General features: G+C 42.9%; 1 protein-coding gene across 3 annotated transcripts in view; it reads left to right on the top strand.

The window, feature by feature from the left end:
* Window positions 1-15,889, top strand: part of LOC115105201 (transcriptional activator GLI3-like) — a 174,583-nt gene that overhangs the window by 43,710 nt on the left and 114,984 nt on the right. For all 3 annotated transcript variants that reach the window (XM_029626932.2, XM_065007171.1, XM_065007170.1), the window contains exon 2: window positions 1,531-1,704. In XM_029626932.2, the coding sequence (XP_029482792.2) occupies window positions 1,572-1,704 (133 nt within the window). In that variant the 5' untranslated portion in view covers window positions 1,531-1,571. The remainder of the gene's footprint in view (window positions 1-1,530; window positions 1,705-15,889) is intronic.

Below are 15,889 nucleotides of genomic sequence, written 5' to 3' on the forward strand. Positions count from 1 at the left end.
CCTTGAACAATGGTGTGTTTCGGGGTCTAAGTGAAGGGCTTGCAGTGGATTTAAATGATCCCATATTTTATGTTGTGGTTTAGCATGTTTGGTTGCTGTCTCCATGGCTAGGGTTCAGGGATGACTTGACCCAAATAGAGGTTCTGAACTGAACTGAGATGGTTTGCTACTATAGACTGTTGGCTGAATCTCTTAGGGGCAATCTGAGATTCTAGTCCCAAATTCAATGTACCAAACCCAGATTTGCCCTTCAAAACGGAGAGACAGCATTAACCGAAACAACGTTTGTTCTTTGAGAGAAGGGAAAATTGCCAGGCACCATGATATTCCCAAAAGCACCACAGACGAGCCTTAATTGTTTGAGGCTGTGAATGTTTCTCTCTCTGTAGTATCCCCTGAAGGTTTCTTCTTTCTCTCTGGAAGAGGAGGAATTATCCGTACGTACCTATCCACAACCTTCACTTCCATGTACTCTAAGATACAGTATAACCTGAACTTACTGAACAGCAACGTCTTTAACTAATATACTTTGAAATAAAATGTATAGAACTCAATTCCCCCACATTACCATAAGTTTACTATGTCATAGTTCAAAATTGGGTGAGATGAGAAGTTAGCTAGCTGTCCCATTTGTGAGGTTGCAAAATTATCTTAACTTTATCAAAATTCCCAGGTTTTTACAGAAATCCCGGTTGGAAGATTCATGCTATAAGGCCCATTGGGTGCATTGAGAGGGCAGTGGGAAGATCAAACATAACAATTATGAGTGAAAATAAACCAATTGGAGCTGGTGGATTGACCCATGGCCCTCTCTATGGCCAGGGATAAAAGGGGATTGACTGGAAGGACTTCCTTATGGTATGGAGGTCAGAGGTCAGCAAACATGAAGCGCCAGTTCCATGGGATTGTTTTCTTGAAGACTTTTAGATTTCATGCTTTCATACAGTCTGTTTCTAAAGAGGTGGAGCCATCCCACTGGGCACAGATGTAAGTTCAACGTCTAGTTTTTATTGACATTTGGTTGTCACCATGTCATTAGATTTTGGTTAAATATTGGATGAAAAAAATACGAAATGCCCTTAAGTTGTTGACTTTTTGCAAATCCAGTTAGTTTTCCATATTGATTCAATGTCATCACAGAATTTTGGGGTTGAGGTGACGTGGCAACAGTGTTGATTCAACCTGTTTTTGCACAGTGGGATACTGTTGCATCTCTATTGTTGAGAGAGTGTGACATTAACCTTTCGAGCAATTCAACAACGATGTCTTTACACTTAATTGCACTTTGTCTTGTTAAAAACTGGGTCAGTTTAACAATTTCTTGAAGCTTTAAACAAAACAAGTGTTAAGAGTTTTACTATGATAGACACTCCTTGGACAATCATCGCTGGAAGACCAATGCATCTGGAGATAATGTTGGGAAAGTCTGTAGCATGACAGTTTGCTCTAATAAAGTTCTGCAATGGGGCATTTTACTGTAGGTCTGCTCTTGTTGACATCTCCTTGGACACCTGTTCCCTACCCCCCCAGGTGTCCTGTCTCCATGAGGTGCTGAGGAATGAGCTTTCGCCATGGAAACCCAGTCCCAGGCCAGTTCTGCAGCTGAGAAGAAGAAGAAGGTGGTGACCATCGTGGCAACCAAGGGCTTGTCCACATCCGCCGACATCAGCGAGAAGGCTGTGGCCTCCAGCACTACATCCAATGGTAAGAATTGTTTCCAGTTTTTACCTCCTCTTCTTTCCTTCCTTACCCTCTCTGGTCCCCTCTCTTGTTCTCTTCCTCACTGGTCCCTTCCATCTCTCTCCTGTCAATTTCTTGTCTTGTCTGACTATGAACAGGAAGTTGTAAGGAGTTGAATGGTTTGGTCATAAAGTTAAGATATTGGTGTTTCTTCATTTAGGATGCTGTTTGTAGTGGAATGCAAGATGTGAAGGGATCATGTTCTTACAAACTCAATCATGTGTAATGTTGAAAACAAGGTCAGGCCCTTTTGGAGAAAGTTGAGTTCATATACAACAATCGTATATGCAACATATGCAACATCTTGAATACACAACAAAAGATGTTCATTGTTCAGTCTTTTGGCCCTCACAACACAGCTGCAGAAATGAAGAATATTCGAAAACAAAATATTTTTTTCTCCAGGAGTGACTGGGACTGCCAGACAAAAGTCATAACAAACCCAGAGGACAAATGACCATGACTTAAGTTGCAGCTGTGGTCATTAGCTGCAGCTGGAAGAGTTATGTTTTTTATTTGGGGGGGGGGGAGTGTTGAGGTGGAATGAGGTATGTGGGGGGATGGGGGAGTAGTAGACTTAGGGGTGTCAGCGGAGAGAGAGAGGTAAGGAAGCCCTCTGTCGCCCTGGGTTTCCATCTGATTTGTAGCATGTCAAATGTAATCATTCCAGGTCCACGGCAGAAGCCTTCAAACACTCCAGGAGAAGGTTAATGACTCAGAGGGTCTCTCTCTCACACTCACACTCACTGTCTCAATCTCTCACTTTTTCTCTCTCTCTCTCTCTCCCTCTCTCTCCCTCTCTCTCTCTCTCTCTCTCTCTCTCTCTCATATATATATATATATATATATATGGGAGTTATTGCAGGAAGTTGAGTGGAGTGGGGGTGGCGTGTAGGGGGGAATGCATCTCGATCCGTCTTTGGAACACTGTCCCTCTTACTCATTCCCATATGGCAACACTATTTTATTCATTAAAGGAGGGAAGATAAAAATATGTTTTGCGGTGTGGAAAATGCATGGATGTAATTTGGCTCTGGTGATTGTGCATTTTTCTTTGTAATGCTCTGGTAATTACTCCTACTAACAACGTAACGTTTGTCTTGGAAAGGTAGTCCCGCAATGATCTGAACTTACACAAGGGGCCATACCTAGGGTTAAAGAGTAGGGAAACAAAAAATTATATTCTAATCCAAGATCATAGGAAAGAGAGAGAAAGAAAGATAGGAGGAATGAGGGTTGATACTTATCCACAGAGAAAGAGATGGCTTACACATTTTTTGAGCAGGTTCTAATGACAGCACATTCTCCAAGTTGCCCCAGAACTCATAACATCTTATCAGGTGTAACCTTATACACCCCTGTCAACTTTAACCTCTGTAGCCCCCCTGTCCCCTCTCCTTCCCCATACAAACAAAAGGTAATTGTGAGCAGGTGTGGAACCCCAGTGGCTGGCTCTTCTCAGGAAGGCCCAGGTGAATATTTCCCCCATCATGCTGCAGAGGAGTGGCCCCTGAACCCACACAGGGGAAACCCTGTAGGACACCCCTCCACCACAGCATGCTACGATTAGAACTGAAGAAGTAAAAGCTAGCAAAAAGTAAAAAATAAATTGAGTGGACTTATGGGCTGTTTAGCTTTGGTCTCTCTGAAGTGTTTTCTGTTGCAATACAATTACTACACGATTGCGTGTTTTCGTTTTGTTTGTGATTAAGGCATATGGAAATAATTTTCTGGAAAACCTCGCCTGATAGGCTTTGTGTCTAAGTCCACGTTTTTGGGGGACTTAATTGATTCAAATGTTGGCAAGTCCTGGAGGTTATAATTTGATTAAATTATGTTTGTTTTTTGTGACAAAATTGACTTCATGACGTTACTAACCACTCTCCCAAATCTAATTCCAGAACACAAAGAACAAAGACATAAATATAACTTTTTTCTTTCTAAAGATTAGAATGTTTTGGTTCTTTATATTGTGTATAGATGACACAAGTAAAAAACACAGTACTTATATTACACATACACTATGTAACTATGTGTGTGTACATATGTCCTGAGCAGTTCCCTAACTCAATAAAAATCAGAACAGTGGAAAACTTTTGTTTCTTCCTTTCTCTCCTTTCTTTGCTCTTTCGTTATTTTCTTTTCTCTCAACCTCTCTTTTCTCTCACTTTTATATATCCTACTACCCTCTCTTTTCTGCCAACGTGCACTCCTCTCTCTTCCTCTCTTATTCTTGTATGTAAGTTTTGTCGGAGTTGAGAGAGCTTGCTTGGCTTTGTAATGTGCAGTCTTGGAGGGGGAGCTAGCTAGCTAGCGTTCCCACATGGTTGGCTAAATGGTGGCTTCATCCCGTGTACTATTCATCTTTTCGCCCGCTCCCCTGGCCTGACAGCTCAAAAGGGCCGACTGAGCCACAACAATGCTGTGATTGGTGTTCTTTAGGAGGGGCAAGGGGGAGACCTCCCCCCACCCTCATCATTCTCCAGGCAGGTGGACCACAAAGTCTCCTGATTCTTTTGTTGTTTCCCCGGGCCTTCCAAAAAAAGATGTCCATGCTCTTGGCTGAATAAATCCTGTCGTCATGGGATAATTTGCTAATAAAAAAAAAAACAGAAAAGAAGGGAGGGAAAGGCCCCTGCTTATTGATTGAGGAGAGAGAGGGTGAAAAAAAAAAGTTTCTGGTTGGTTGGTTCATTGGATTTTTTTTATATGGATGCTGCTGAATTAGGAAAGTGAGGGAAGAGAGGGACAAAGAGGAGTGAGAGAGAGGGAGGGCTAGAAGAGAGGGAAAGAGTGAGCGAGAGAGGGGAAGTGAGGGTTTGAGTTAGCGAGCTAGTTTAGGAAATTGTAGTGGAATGCATGCCCTAAAGTAGCAGGGTTTTCTGTAGACCAGAGGATGTTAGCGGGAGGAGCTATAGGAGTACGGGATCATGGTAAAAGCAAGGAATGTAAATCAATGGAATGGTACCAAACACATTGAAACAAAGTGTTTGACTCCGTTTCATTGATTCCATTCCAGCCACCATTACAATGAGCCCGTCCTCATATAGCTCCTCCCACCAGCCTCCTCTGCTGTGAACCTAATAGTTTATGAAGGAAGGACTCAGAACCTTTTAAAAGGGTGCTTTGGGATTTTGGCAATGAAGCCCTTTATCTACTTCCCCAGAGTCAGATGAACATGGATACCATTTTTAAGTCTCTGCATCCAGTATGAAGGAATTAGAGGTAATTTTGCGAGTCAACGCTAACTAGTGTTAGCGCAATAACTGGAAGTCTATAATATTTTATAGCATGCTAGCAGTGACCATAGACTTCCAGTCATTGCACTAGCGCTAGTTAGCAATTGGGTTAACACTATTTAGCAACTTCCTTCAAACTGTACGCAGAGACATAAATATAGTATACGTAAGTTTATCTGACTTTGGGGAAGTAGATAAAGGGCTTCATTGTCAAAATCCTGAAGTATCCCTTTATAACGGTCACACTCGGAAGGGCAGGAGCAGGAGTCTCAGAGGCCCAAAGTTGAGCCTTGAGGAGGAAGGAATTTTCTGCTTACACGTAGAAGGTTACCAGCGAAATCCCTAACCCAAACAGAGATCGTGGCAAAAGTGTTTAGGAGAAAAAAAAGAGCTGTTGACTGCTTTAAAAACATACAAAACCTCAGAGAGAGGAGAGGAGAAGGGGAGATGCAGAGAGAGAAGGGGAGAGATAAAGAAGAAAAAGTGAGGGGACACCTTTTTAGGTAGCCATTTAAAGTATCAATTGTAAATTGAAGGGGGATGTCATCTATCAGAAATAAAGTTTCCGTTTAACAGCGGGGATGGAAAGTAATTTACAGATACGCTGTCCCCGGCCATCTTTGTGCCGCTCAGATAAGGTTTCATTTCAGAAACGGATAGGAGACATTTTCACTTACGGGGCCCCTATTCCGCGACACCTGTGATAACAGCTTGTGGGCCCTAATTGAAAATGGGTTTCAAAATGGATTTTCACATTTCTTCTCCTCCCTTTTGCCCCCCTCTCCCCCACCTCCTCACTCCCATCAAGACAAACCCCCCACCTCTGCTCCCATCCCTTTTCCGTGGTGTTCCGTGTGTCTGGAAATATTGGAGGAATGGAGGGCCAGGGAGGAGGGGAGGAGAGAGGCCGGTTTTCCGGGCGTTGGGGAAAATGGAGCGTGGGGAGCGGATTATCCCTCAGCACCCTGTCAGTGGTATGACAGCCTTGCGATCCGTCTTATTAATGAAATCATTGATCACTTGATGGGACTCATAATCAACTTTCATCAAAGTGTCCTCCTGCCCCTCTCCTCACACACGCACGCACACACACACATTTGTTTTACTATCCTTGTGGGGACCAAACAATTGATTTCCATTCAAAATCCTATTTTCCCTATCCCCTAACACTAACTGCCACCATCACTGCTCTCCACATTTCATCTCTCACTTTTTCTCTCTTTAGATTTACTACTCTACCTGATTTTTTGTTAACAAAAAAAAAAGAGATTTTATGAGTGGCTTGATCATTATATAAATTAAAGAAATGAGTCGGCGCTGCTAGTGGCCGGGGACTTTAATGCAGGAAAACTTAAATCCATTTGATCTAATTTCGACCAGCATTTCACACGTGCAACCAGAGTAATAAAAAAACTCTAGACCACCTTTACGCCACACACAGAGATGCGTACAAAGCTCTCCTTCACCCTCCATTTGGCAAATCTGACCATACTGATTCCTGCTTACAAGCAAAAACTAAAGCAGGAAGTACCAGTGACTCGCTCAATAAGGAAATGGTCAGATGACACAGATCCTAAGCTACAGGACTGTTTTGCTAGCCAAGAATGGAATATGTTCAGGGATTAATCCGATGGTATTGAGGAGTATACCACATCAGTCACCGTCTTCATCAATAAGTGCATCGATGAAGTCGTACCCACAGTGACCGTACGTACATACCCCAACCAGAAGCCATGGATTACAGGCAACATACGCACTGAGCTAAAAAGTAGAGCTGCCGCTTTCAAGGAGTAGGACTCTAACTCGGACGCTTATAAAAAATTATGCTATGCTGTCTAACGAACCATCAAACAAGTATTGGGTCGATACAGGACAAAGATTGAATCCTACTACACCAGCTCTGACACTGAATAATTATGTAAATAAGTTATTTCTGTTAAAAAAAATGTTTTTTTATACATTTGCTAAAATGTATAAAAACTTGTTTTCACTTTGTCTTTATGGGGCATTGTTTGTAGATTGATTAGATTATAATAAAAAACATTTTTTATTTGATTATGGCTGTAACATAACAAAATGTGGAAAAAGGGAAGGGATCTGAATACTTTCCGAATGCACTATATTGTTGTTTTATTCTTTTACTTTTTATAAAATGTGTTTTCTATAAAACTGCATTGTTGGTTAAGGGCTTGTAAAGTAAGCATTTTCACAGTATGGTCTACGCCTGTTGTATTCGGTACATGTGCCAAATACAATTTGATTTGATTTGAAAGGAGGGAACACCCAGACGCTTTATTGCTGAGGGATGGAGCTCTGGATGGCATCAGAGAGAGAAGTGAGGAGATCTGTTGGTGATATGAAAATATGCCTGTGTAATCATAATTTATTTCATAATTTTGTGGCTGCTTGTACATCTCTTTCTGGCTGGTAGCTCTAGTATGGTAGTGGTGTCGCCATTTCTTGTGAGAAGTTTATAGATCTGTTCCACTGGATGTCTTAAGGTGAACGCACCAATTTGTAAGTCGCTCTGGATAAGAGCGTCTGCTAAATGACTTAAATGTAAAATGTAAATGTACTAGATTTATGTCTATGGTTGGGGCTACGATGGAATATGCTTGTAGACTGACTTGCACAATGTTTGTAGACTTGTAGTCTCCTTGTTGTAATAGTAGTTTTGACTGTGAGTGTGCTAACGAGGGCTATATAGATGTATAGGTGTAGTGTGGCTCCTGTGGTAGAAAGCAGGGAGGTGGGTTCTCTTCTCTTCTCTTCTCTTCTCTTCTCTTCTCTTCTCTTCTCTTCTCTTCTCTTCTCTTTCTCTCTGACAGCCAGGGGTTAATGAGAGAGGGGTCTGATGGGGGGAAAGGGACCTCAGAGGGAGTGCTGGCTTCACACCATGGGTCAAACAGCACAATGGAGGGGGCAGGACGCATACACGTGCCCACGCATGCACACGCAAACACACATGCACAGATATGTGAACAGAGAAGCACACACACAAAAGGAGTGACCACCTTCTATTATTATTTTTCACTCTCACTGGGTTTTAGGCACACAGCATGACGTTACAGTAAGATGGGTAGAGTGGTGGCTGTAGTTAGATACAGAGATATGAACAGAAAGTCGATGTGGCCCTGTACACATGCACACGTGCAGGCACACACACAATCGTGCAGTAAGCTGCGGACTCTATCAGTGAGCCAGCCATCTCATGGCCCTCTGCACTGAAGGCAATTTCCTGCAGCAGTGGGGCGACAGGCCTTGGGAGGGACGCCTCACAGCGGCCTGAGACACAGGATTAGGGTGGCCTGCTGACAACTCAGGTGGAGGGGCCCTCAGCTATCCCCAGCCCAACAACCTCAACCCAGCCTGGCCTCCTTCTGCCTGTCTGGCTGCATGGAGGAACCACACTGATCCATTCAGCATCCACCACCTCTGGACCTCTTTCACCTATTGGGTAAACTGGGAAAAAGTCTCCAGTGCTTTCACCTACTGGGCAGCAGGGGCCACCTTCAGCAGTATTCAACTGTAGCATGCATAATCTGAATCACCATAATCTTGCTCTCTCTCTGGTCCATAAGGGGTAGGTGGAGGTGTTTTACTCAGTACCCACTTCTCCTAATCTATGTCAACTGTCTTTGAGGGATCTGGCAGAGGTGTTTCTGGCAGAGGTGTTTTGCAAAATTTTGGTGTTGGCCTATTATGCTAAAATTGTTCAATGTGGGTCAGGAAAAGAGGAATGAAAAATTCCTTGAAAACAAACATATGGGTAATTCTATTAATTTATCTAGTAGTAATAGATTTGAGTTTAATCTGTTAGTAGAGTTTTACCTCCATTGAAGCTCATGGAGTCATTTTCTATGACGTGGTGAAAGGCATTGAGGCCTATGATGTCAGTGGTCAACCAGGTCAGGAACATGAACCCTAACCAATGAACATCCTTATTGCTCACAGAGGGAGATCTGTCTGCGCAGAAGGCAGGAGGAGGTCCCTCTCAGTCTATTCCAGGACACAGACAGACAGAGAGTCTGTAAGGTAGACATAAAGCAGTAAAGTAGGGAAACAGTAGTTGATTATTTTTGCTACTCTGTCCATTTGTCGGTATGCATCAGTGGCCTCCCTCCTTCTGAGGGGAACAAAGCAGGAGTGTCCTGACCCTGCCAGCAGAATGTATTGGTCTGTGTCCCTCTTCACTTCTTTCTTTCTCTTTCTTGTTCACGCGTTAGCAACAAGAAAACGAGCCTAGCTAGCCATCAATACCATGCAGAAATGATGACAATTTACATCACAGGAAAGGTACCACTAAACATATATACACAAGTGTCCATATAGCTTAATAACTATGATTTAGCTCTGTAACAAGAGATATCTGAACACTTAAAGTAGCTAGATGCATCCAAAAACCAAACAAGTGAAATTCCGTCACAAAACGATAGCTAGCATGCTAACACACAATGTTAAGTGAATGGGTGATAGTTAGGCAATCAGCTTAGCATCATCGGAACTTATAATACTAGAATAAGCATGTATAAAACATAAATATTCTAGAAACACAATTTGAATTAGCAAAAGCATGTTCTAATAACTCGAAAGGCCTAGTAAGATAGACAAGCTCTATTTTTCTGTCTGTTGTCGCTCTGATTGTTCTGACAGGAAATAGCTCTGAACCGAAAGTTGGCTAATTAAAAGCTACAGTATCCACATTTGCCACTATATGACAACATAGAACAATATAATAATTTGTACAGAAGTAGGCTGGACAATAGAACTAGTCAAAATTCACCCAAGGCTGAAAAATGTCAAAAGAACGTTGGCTAAGCTGGAACACTAGAGCCCATAGCAAATGAATGGAATCGAACTTTCGCAGAGCCTCTTCTGACTGGAGTGACGCTTAGAATTCCATTTCGCCTAAATGGCACCAACAAATGTAGCTCTTTTTATTTTACCACTACAATCTCTTCTTAGGACGAAACTGAAAAATAACAAGTTGTGTAGAAAGTTAACATCCGCACCTCGATGGTGCCAAGTGTGCTTATGTCTGCATAACGAGGAAGTAAGAAAAAATGGTCAACTTCTATTTCTTGTCTAGCGATTTGAACAAGTCAAAATATACACATTAAGAGATATTTGGCGAAATATACCAGCATGCCTCTCCATAGGAAAACAATGGGGCTCAGCGTTCCAAGGGCAAAAGGTGTTTCGGGGCTAGCGTTTGATGACAATGAAATACACTGTCCAGCCTTACATAATTAGAAAGAGCAGATTCTCATGATTAAAATGGTGTCCAATTTTGTAAAAATCTACATATACACATTGTGAGATATTTGGCGAAATAGACAGACATACCTATATTTCCATATAGGAAACAATTGGATGACCTCAGAGTTCCATGAGTATTTTTTGTTGTTGTTGTTTGCATTATAACTACCAGCAACGTGGGCAGGTCCCATTGCCAACAATAGCAAAGCAGGCATTGTGACGTAGAACAAAAGGCTGGGAATAGAACTTTCAGAAGGCGAGTTGGTGCCACAGTGCTCAATAGAACTAATAGGAGCTGGCAGGGTGAAAAATGACCTAAAATAAGGCCTGTTTTTACATGATTACTTCAAAACTAGGGCAAGCAGCTGGGACATATGGATATAGTCTGAAACTTGGCTCCACGGCGGATGCAATGATCTAGTTTTTATCAGAAAAAAGCATTGTTTAAAATGTCATGTGTCCAGCCTAACAGAAGTACAGCTATCGGAACTGTGTGTGTGTGTGTGTGTGTGTGTGTGTGTGTGTGTGTGTGTGTGTGTGTGTGTGTGTGTGTGTGTGTTGTGTGTGTGTTTGTAAATATAAATACTTGTGCTTCAGGGAGAGGGTCTGTTATGCTGTATGTGAGCTTTGGTGAGACAGTGTTTTTGTGTTTGTCAGTGAATAAGATGTACTGTAAGTTGTCCAGAGTGTGTATGGGTATATGAATGATTGAGTGTTTAATTGTCTATAAATTTGTATTTGTTTTCTAATACATCTGTGCGGAAGACATGATCTTAGGTTTCTGGGTGCAGGGTGTGTGTACAGTGGTTCCTCCTTTAAAAGTTGCATCATACTGCAGCACACCTTATGGGATGCTGCAGAATTCTATGGCACGTTATTTAATTGTCAGCCATTTGTACCATTAATTCTATTTAGTGCTAGTTTAACCACCAGAGGGCATCTTTGAGAGCGATTTGATAGTCATCAATATTGGCATTATTAGAGAATGTAAAACCTTTTTTGTAAGAATATAGTATATGGGATTGATTTTAAGAAATGTAGCTTAATTAATTTGATTAATATTATGGTGTTTCTATTCCAAGAAAATGGTTTCCGTTAGGATGGAAAGGAAAATATGGAAAATATTGCGCTGTACAATGTGATGTTTGGCAGTAGGCTACTGTACTAAGAGCATAAGGAAATTGGAGGATTCCAAATTGATATCTAAGGGGCATTTTTCATAGGACAAATCTGATCTGTTAGAATATCTAAGGACTTTTATATATTTCTAAATGAATTAATAATAATAATCGCTTTGTTTAAAAAATAACAATATTTTGGAGATGATTTCATTTTCATTTAACCTAGAGTGAGCGAGAAAAAGGCCATTCTTGAACATGGAGTGAGACATTCTCACTAATTTGTAAATAAAGCCAGTTTGTTAGAATTATTTATTTATGTTTTTAAAGGGAGAGAAACCAAATGCCGCCTCATAGGTCTCCTAGTGGCGGCCGGCACGGGTATCAAACCAGCATCTGTAGCAACGCAGTTTGCACTGCGGTGCAGTGTCTTAGACCGCTGCGCCGCTCCGTTAGGAAAATATGGCGCTGTACAATGTGACCGGTCGGGAGTAGGCTACAGTACTAAGAGCATAACATTTCCACACCCTAATTATAGTGTAAACAATACCCAATCAGATATTCAGTGAAAATAAAAATCGAATTGATTTATCAAGACCAGTCCCCATGCTTGTCTCAGAGCAGCGCGAAACGATGTTGAAATACTTTTTGCTTCAAATCCTATTGCTTCGAACTTCAATATGCTTTTTAAATAAATAAGACCTACACCACTTTTAACAGCACATTACTCAACACTAGTGAGACTCATTTCGCCTACGGTAGGCCTACAGTATATCTACAAATATTTTTTTCAATGACGTGACTCTCCGCCAATAATTACATTTAGAGGATTGAAGGTGCCACGTTCTGACCTTTAGTTCCTTTGTTTTGTCTTTGTTTATATGGTCAGGGCGTGAGTTGGGGTGGGCAGTCTATGTTTGTTTTTCTATGTTTGGTTTCTGTGTTCGGCCTAGTATGGTTCTCAATCAGAGGCAGGTGTCGTTAGTTGTCTCTGATTGAGAATCATACTTAGGTAGCCTGGGTTTCAGTTTTGGGTTGTGGGTGTTTGTCTTCCTTTCGTTCATTTCACGTTTCTTGTTTTGTATTTCGTAGTGTTCAGTTTATGTTTTAAAATAAACATTATGGACACTTACCACGCTGCGTTTTGGTCCTCCGATCCTTCTCGCTTCTCCTCCTCAGAAGAGGAGGATGTGATCCCTTACAGAGACACCCAACTCACGCCCTGACCATACTAAAACAAAGGAATTAAGGTCAGAACGTGAAATTAATGTCTAAGGGGAATTTTTCATTAGGGAAAATCTGATCTGTGAGAATATCTAAGGGGCTTTTATATAATTCGAAATGAATTAATAATCATAATAACTTTGTTTAAAAATAACGATATTTTGGAGATGATTTCATTTTCATTTAACCCGCGAGAAAAAGGTCACTCTTGAACATGGGGTGAGGCGGCCGGCACGGTTACGAACCAGCATCTGTAGCCCTGCAGTTTGCACTGCGATGCAGTTTCTTAGACCTCTGCGCCACTCAGGAGGCCCCATCCACAATGTTTTTAATGCTGATCAATTGCCTTGCACAAAATATCAAAATACAGAGAGGTGTTGGTAAGCGTATATTGTCCTGCTAATAGCCTATAATGGGCTATTATAATACTGTACATGGTGTCCAGGTCAGGATAACCAAAACATGTATTTATTAAAGACTATCAGAAAGAATGTTGGTACTTATTTATTTTGATCCAAAGCCACGAATGAGTGAATCACTCAGGTTGTATGACTGCGCCATCAACTTGATTATTTAGCAGACATCACTTGCTTATATTCAGTCAACTTGCTTATATTCAGAACATTTTCTCCATGCTTGTCTCAGAGCAGCACAAAACAGTGCTGAAATAGTTCACCACAGTGGGTAGGCTATATATAACGATATTTTGGAGAGGATTTTGTTAAAAAAGAAAAAACAAAAGTCACCGATTTGTCATCTGAATATAGGCCAAAATAATATTTATAAAGGCCAAACTATGTTTTTAGAGGGAGAGAAACCAAGGACATCCCGGCCAGCCAAACCTGGATGACGCTGGGCCAATTGTGCGCCATCCTATGGGACTCACAATCACGGCCGGATGTGATTGTGAGATGTGTAAGCATGTGTAAGCACTTCCGGGTTGGAGCGAGCGGTCGCATCTGCACTCGGTCCGCAGGTAGTATTACATTTCATTACATTTCATTATAGTACAACGGTTTGATTTGTCTAATCTTAGCGATTCCTTCTTAGCTAGCTACACAGCCGTCTTTGTATCATAGATAATTGCGTAATTATCGTATTTCGTCGTCCTAACGCAGTCTACACTGCCCTGCAGCTAGCCAGCTAGCTAACGTCCACCGTTAGCTAGTCCACCGTCTACCGATTAGCAGCACAACTATTACACTCAACTGAACGACTTAATTAGTGTAGTGTTAGCTAGCTACATAGTTGTCTTTGCTGTCTTCGTACCCAAGATAATTGTGTAGTTTAGAGTGTGTAGTTTTATGTCGTCCTTAACATAGGAGACTCTGCTAGCTAGCCAACAGCTAGCCAACGTCTACCGAACAGAACTTCTGCACTCAACAATCCGGTCGCATTTCGCTTCGCTCCACAGGTAGTATCACATTTTTCATTTCATTTCATTACAGTACAACGGCTTGATTTGTTTGATCGTAGCTAGCTACATAGCTAGCTACATAGCCGTCTTTGTATCAAAGATAATTGTGTAGTCTAGAGCGATTTCCTAGGTTAACTAGCCAGCTATTGTCGTTCTTTTAACGCAACGTAACGTAATCAACACTGCTAGCTAGCCAGCTAGCCCCGAATAACAGCACAGTAGAAACTATTACACTCAACGGAACGACTTGATTAGTGTAGTGTCAACAACGCAGCCAATGCCAACTAGCCTACTTAGTCAACAACGCAGCCTCTGCCAGCTAGCCTACTTCAGCAGTACTGTATCATTTTAATCATTTTAGTCAATAAGATTCTTGCTACGTAAGCTTAACTCTCTGAACACTCGTGACGTGTAGTCCACTTGTCATTCCAATCTCCTTTGCATTAGCGTAGCCTCTTGTGTAGCCTGTCAACTATGTGTCTGTCTATCCCTGTTCTCTCCTCTCTGCACAGACCATACAAACGCTCCACACCGCGTGGCCGCGGCCACCTAATCTGGTGGTCCCAGCGCGCACGACCCACGTGGAGTTCCAGGTCTCCGGTAGCCTCTGGAACTGCCGATCTGCGGCCAACAAGGCAGAGTTCATCTCCGCCTATGTCTCCCTCCAGTCCCTCGACTTCTTGGCACTGACGGAAACATGGATCACCACAGACAACACTGCTACTCCTACTGCTCTCTCTTCGTCTGCCCACGTGTTCTCGCACACCCCGAGAGCTTCTGGTCAGCGGGGTGGTGGCACCGGGATCCTCATCTCTCCCAAGTGGTCATTCTCTCTTTCTCCCCTTACCCATCTGTCTATCGCCTCCTTTGAATTCCATGCTGTCACAGTTACCAGCCCTTTCAAGCTTAACATCCTTATCATTTATCGCCCTCCAGGTTCCTCGGAGAGTTCATCAATGAGCTTGATGCCTTGATAAGCTCCTTTCCTGAGGACGGCTCACCTCTCACAGTTCTGGGCGACTTTAACCTCCCCACGCCTACCTTTGACTCATTCCTCTCTGCCTCCTTCTTTCCACTCCTCTCCTCTTTTGACCTCACCCTCTCACCTTCCCCCTACTCACAAGGCAGGAAATACGCTCGACCTCATCTTTACTAGATGCTGTTCTTCCACTAACCTCGTTGCAACTCCCCTCCAAGTCTCCGACCACTACCTTGTATCCTTTTCCCTCTCGCTCTCATCCAACACTTCCCACACTGCCCCTACTCGGATGGTATCGCGCCGTCCCAACCTTCGCTCTCTCTCCCCCGCTACTCTCTCCTCTTCCATCCTATCATCTCTTCCCTCTGCTCAAACCTTCTCCAACCTATCTCCTGATTCTGCCTCCTCAACCCTCCTCTCCTCCCTTTCTGCATCCTTTGACTCTCTATGTCCCCTATCCTCCAGGCCGGCTCGGTCCTCCCCTCCCGCTCCGTGGCTCGACGACTCATTGCGAGCTCACAGAACAGGCTCCGGGCAGCCGAGCGGAAATGGAGGAAAACTCGCCTCCCTGCGGACCTGACATCCTTTCACTCCCTCCTCTCTACATTTTCCTCTTCTCTCTCTGCTGCTAAAGCCACTTTCTACCACTCTAAATTCCAAGCATCTGCCTCTAACCCTAGGAAGCTCTTTGCAACCTTCTCCTCCCTCCTGAATCCTCCTCCCCCTCCCCCCTCCTCCCTCTCTGCAGATGACTTCGTCAACCATTTTGAAAAGAAGGTCGACGACATCCGATCCTCGTTTGCTAAGTCAAACGACACCGCTGGTTCTGCTCACACTGCCCTACCCTGTGCTCTGACCTCTTTCTCCCCTCTCTCTCCAGATGAAATCTCGCGTCTTGTGACGGCCGGCCGCC

Source organism: Oncorhynchus nerka, linkage group LG22 (genome assembly GCF_034236695.1).
Source record: "Oncorhynchus nerka isolate Pitt River linkage group LG22, Oner_Uvic_2.0, whole genome shotgun sequence".
NCBI classification, from domain to species: Eukaryota; Metazoa; Chordata; class Actinopteri; order Salmoniformes; family Salmonidae; genus Oncorhynchus; species Oncorhynchus nerka.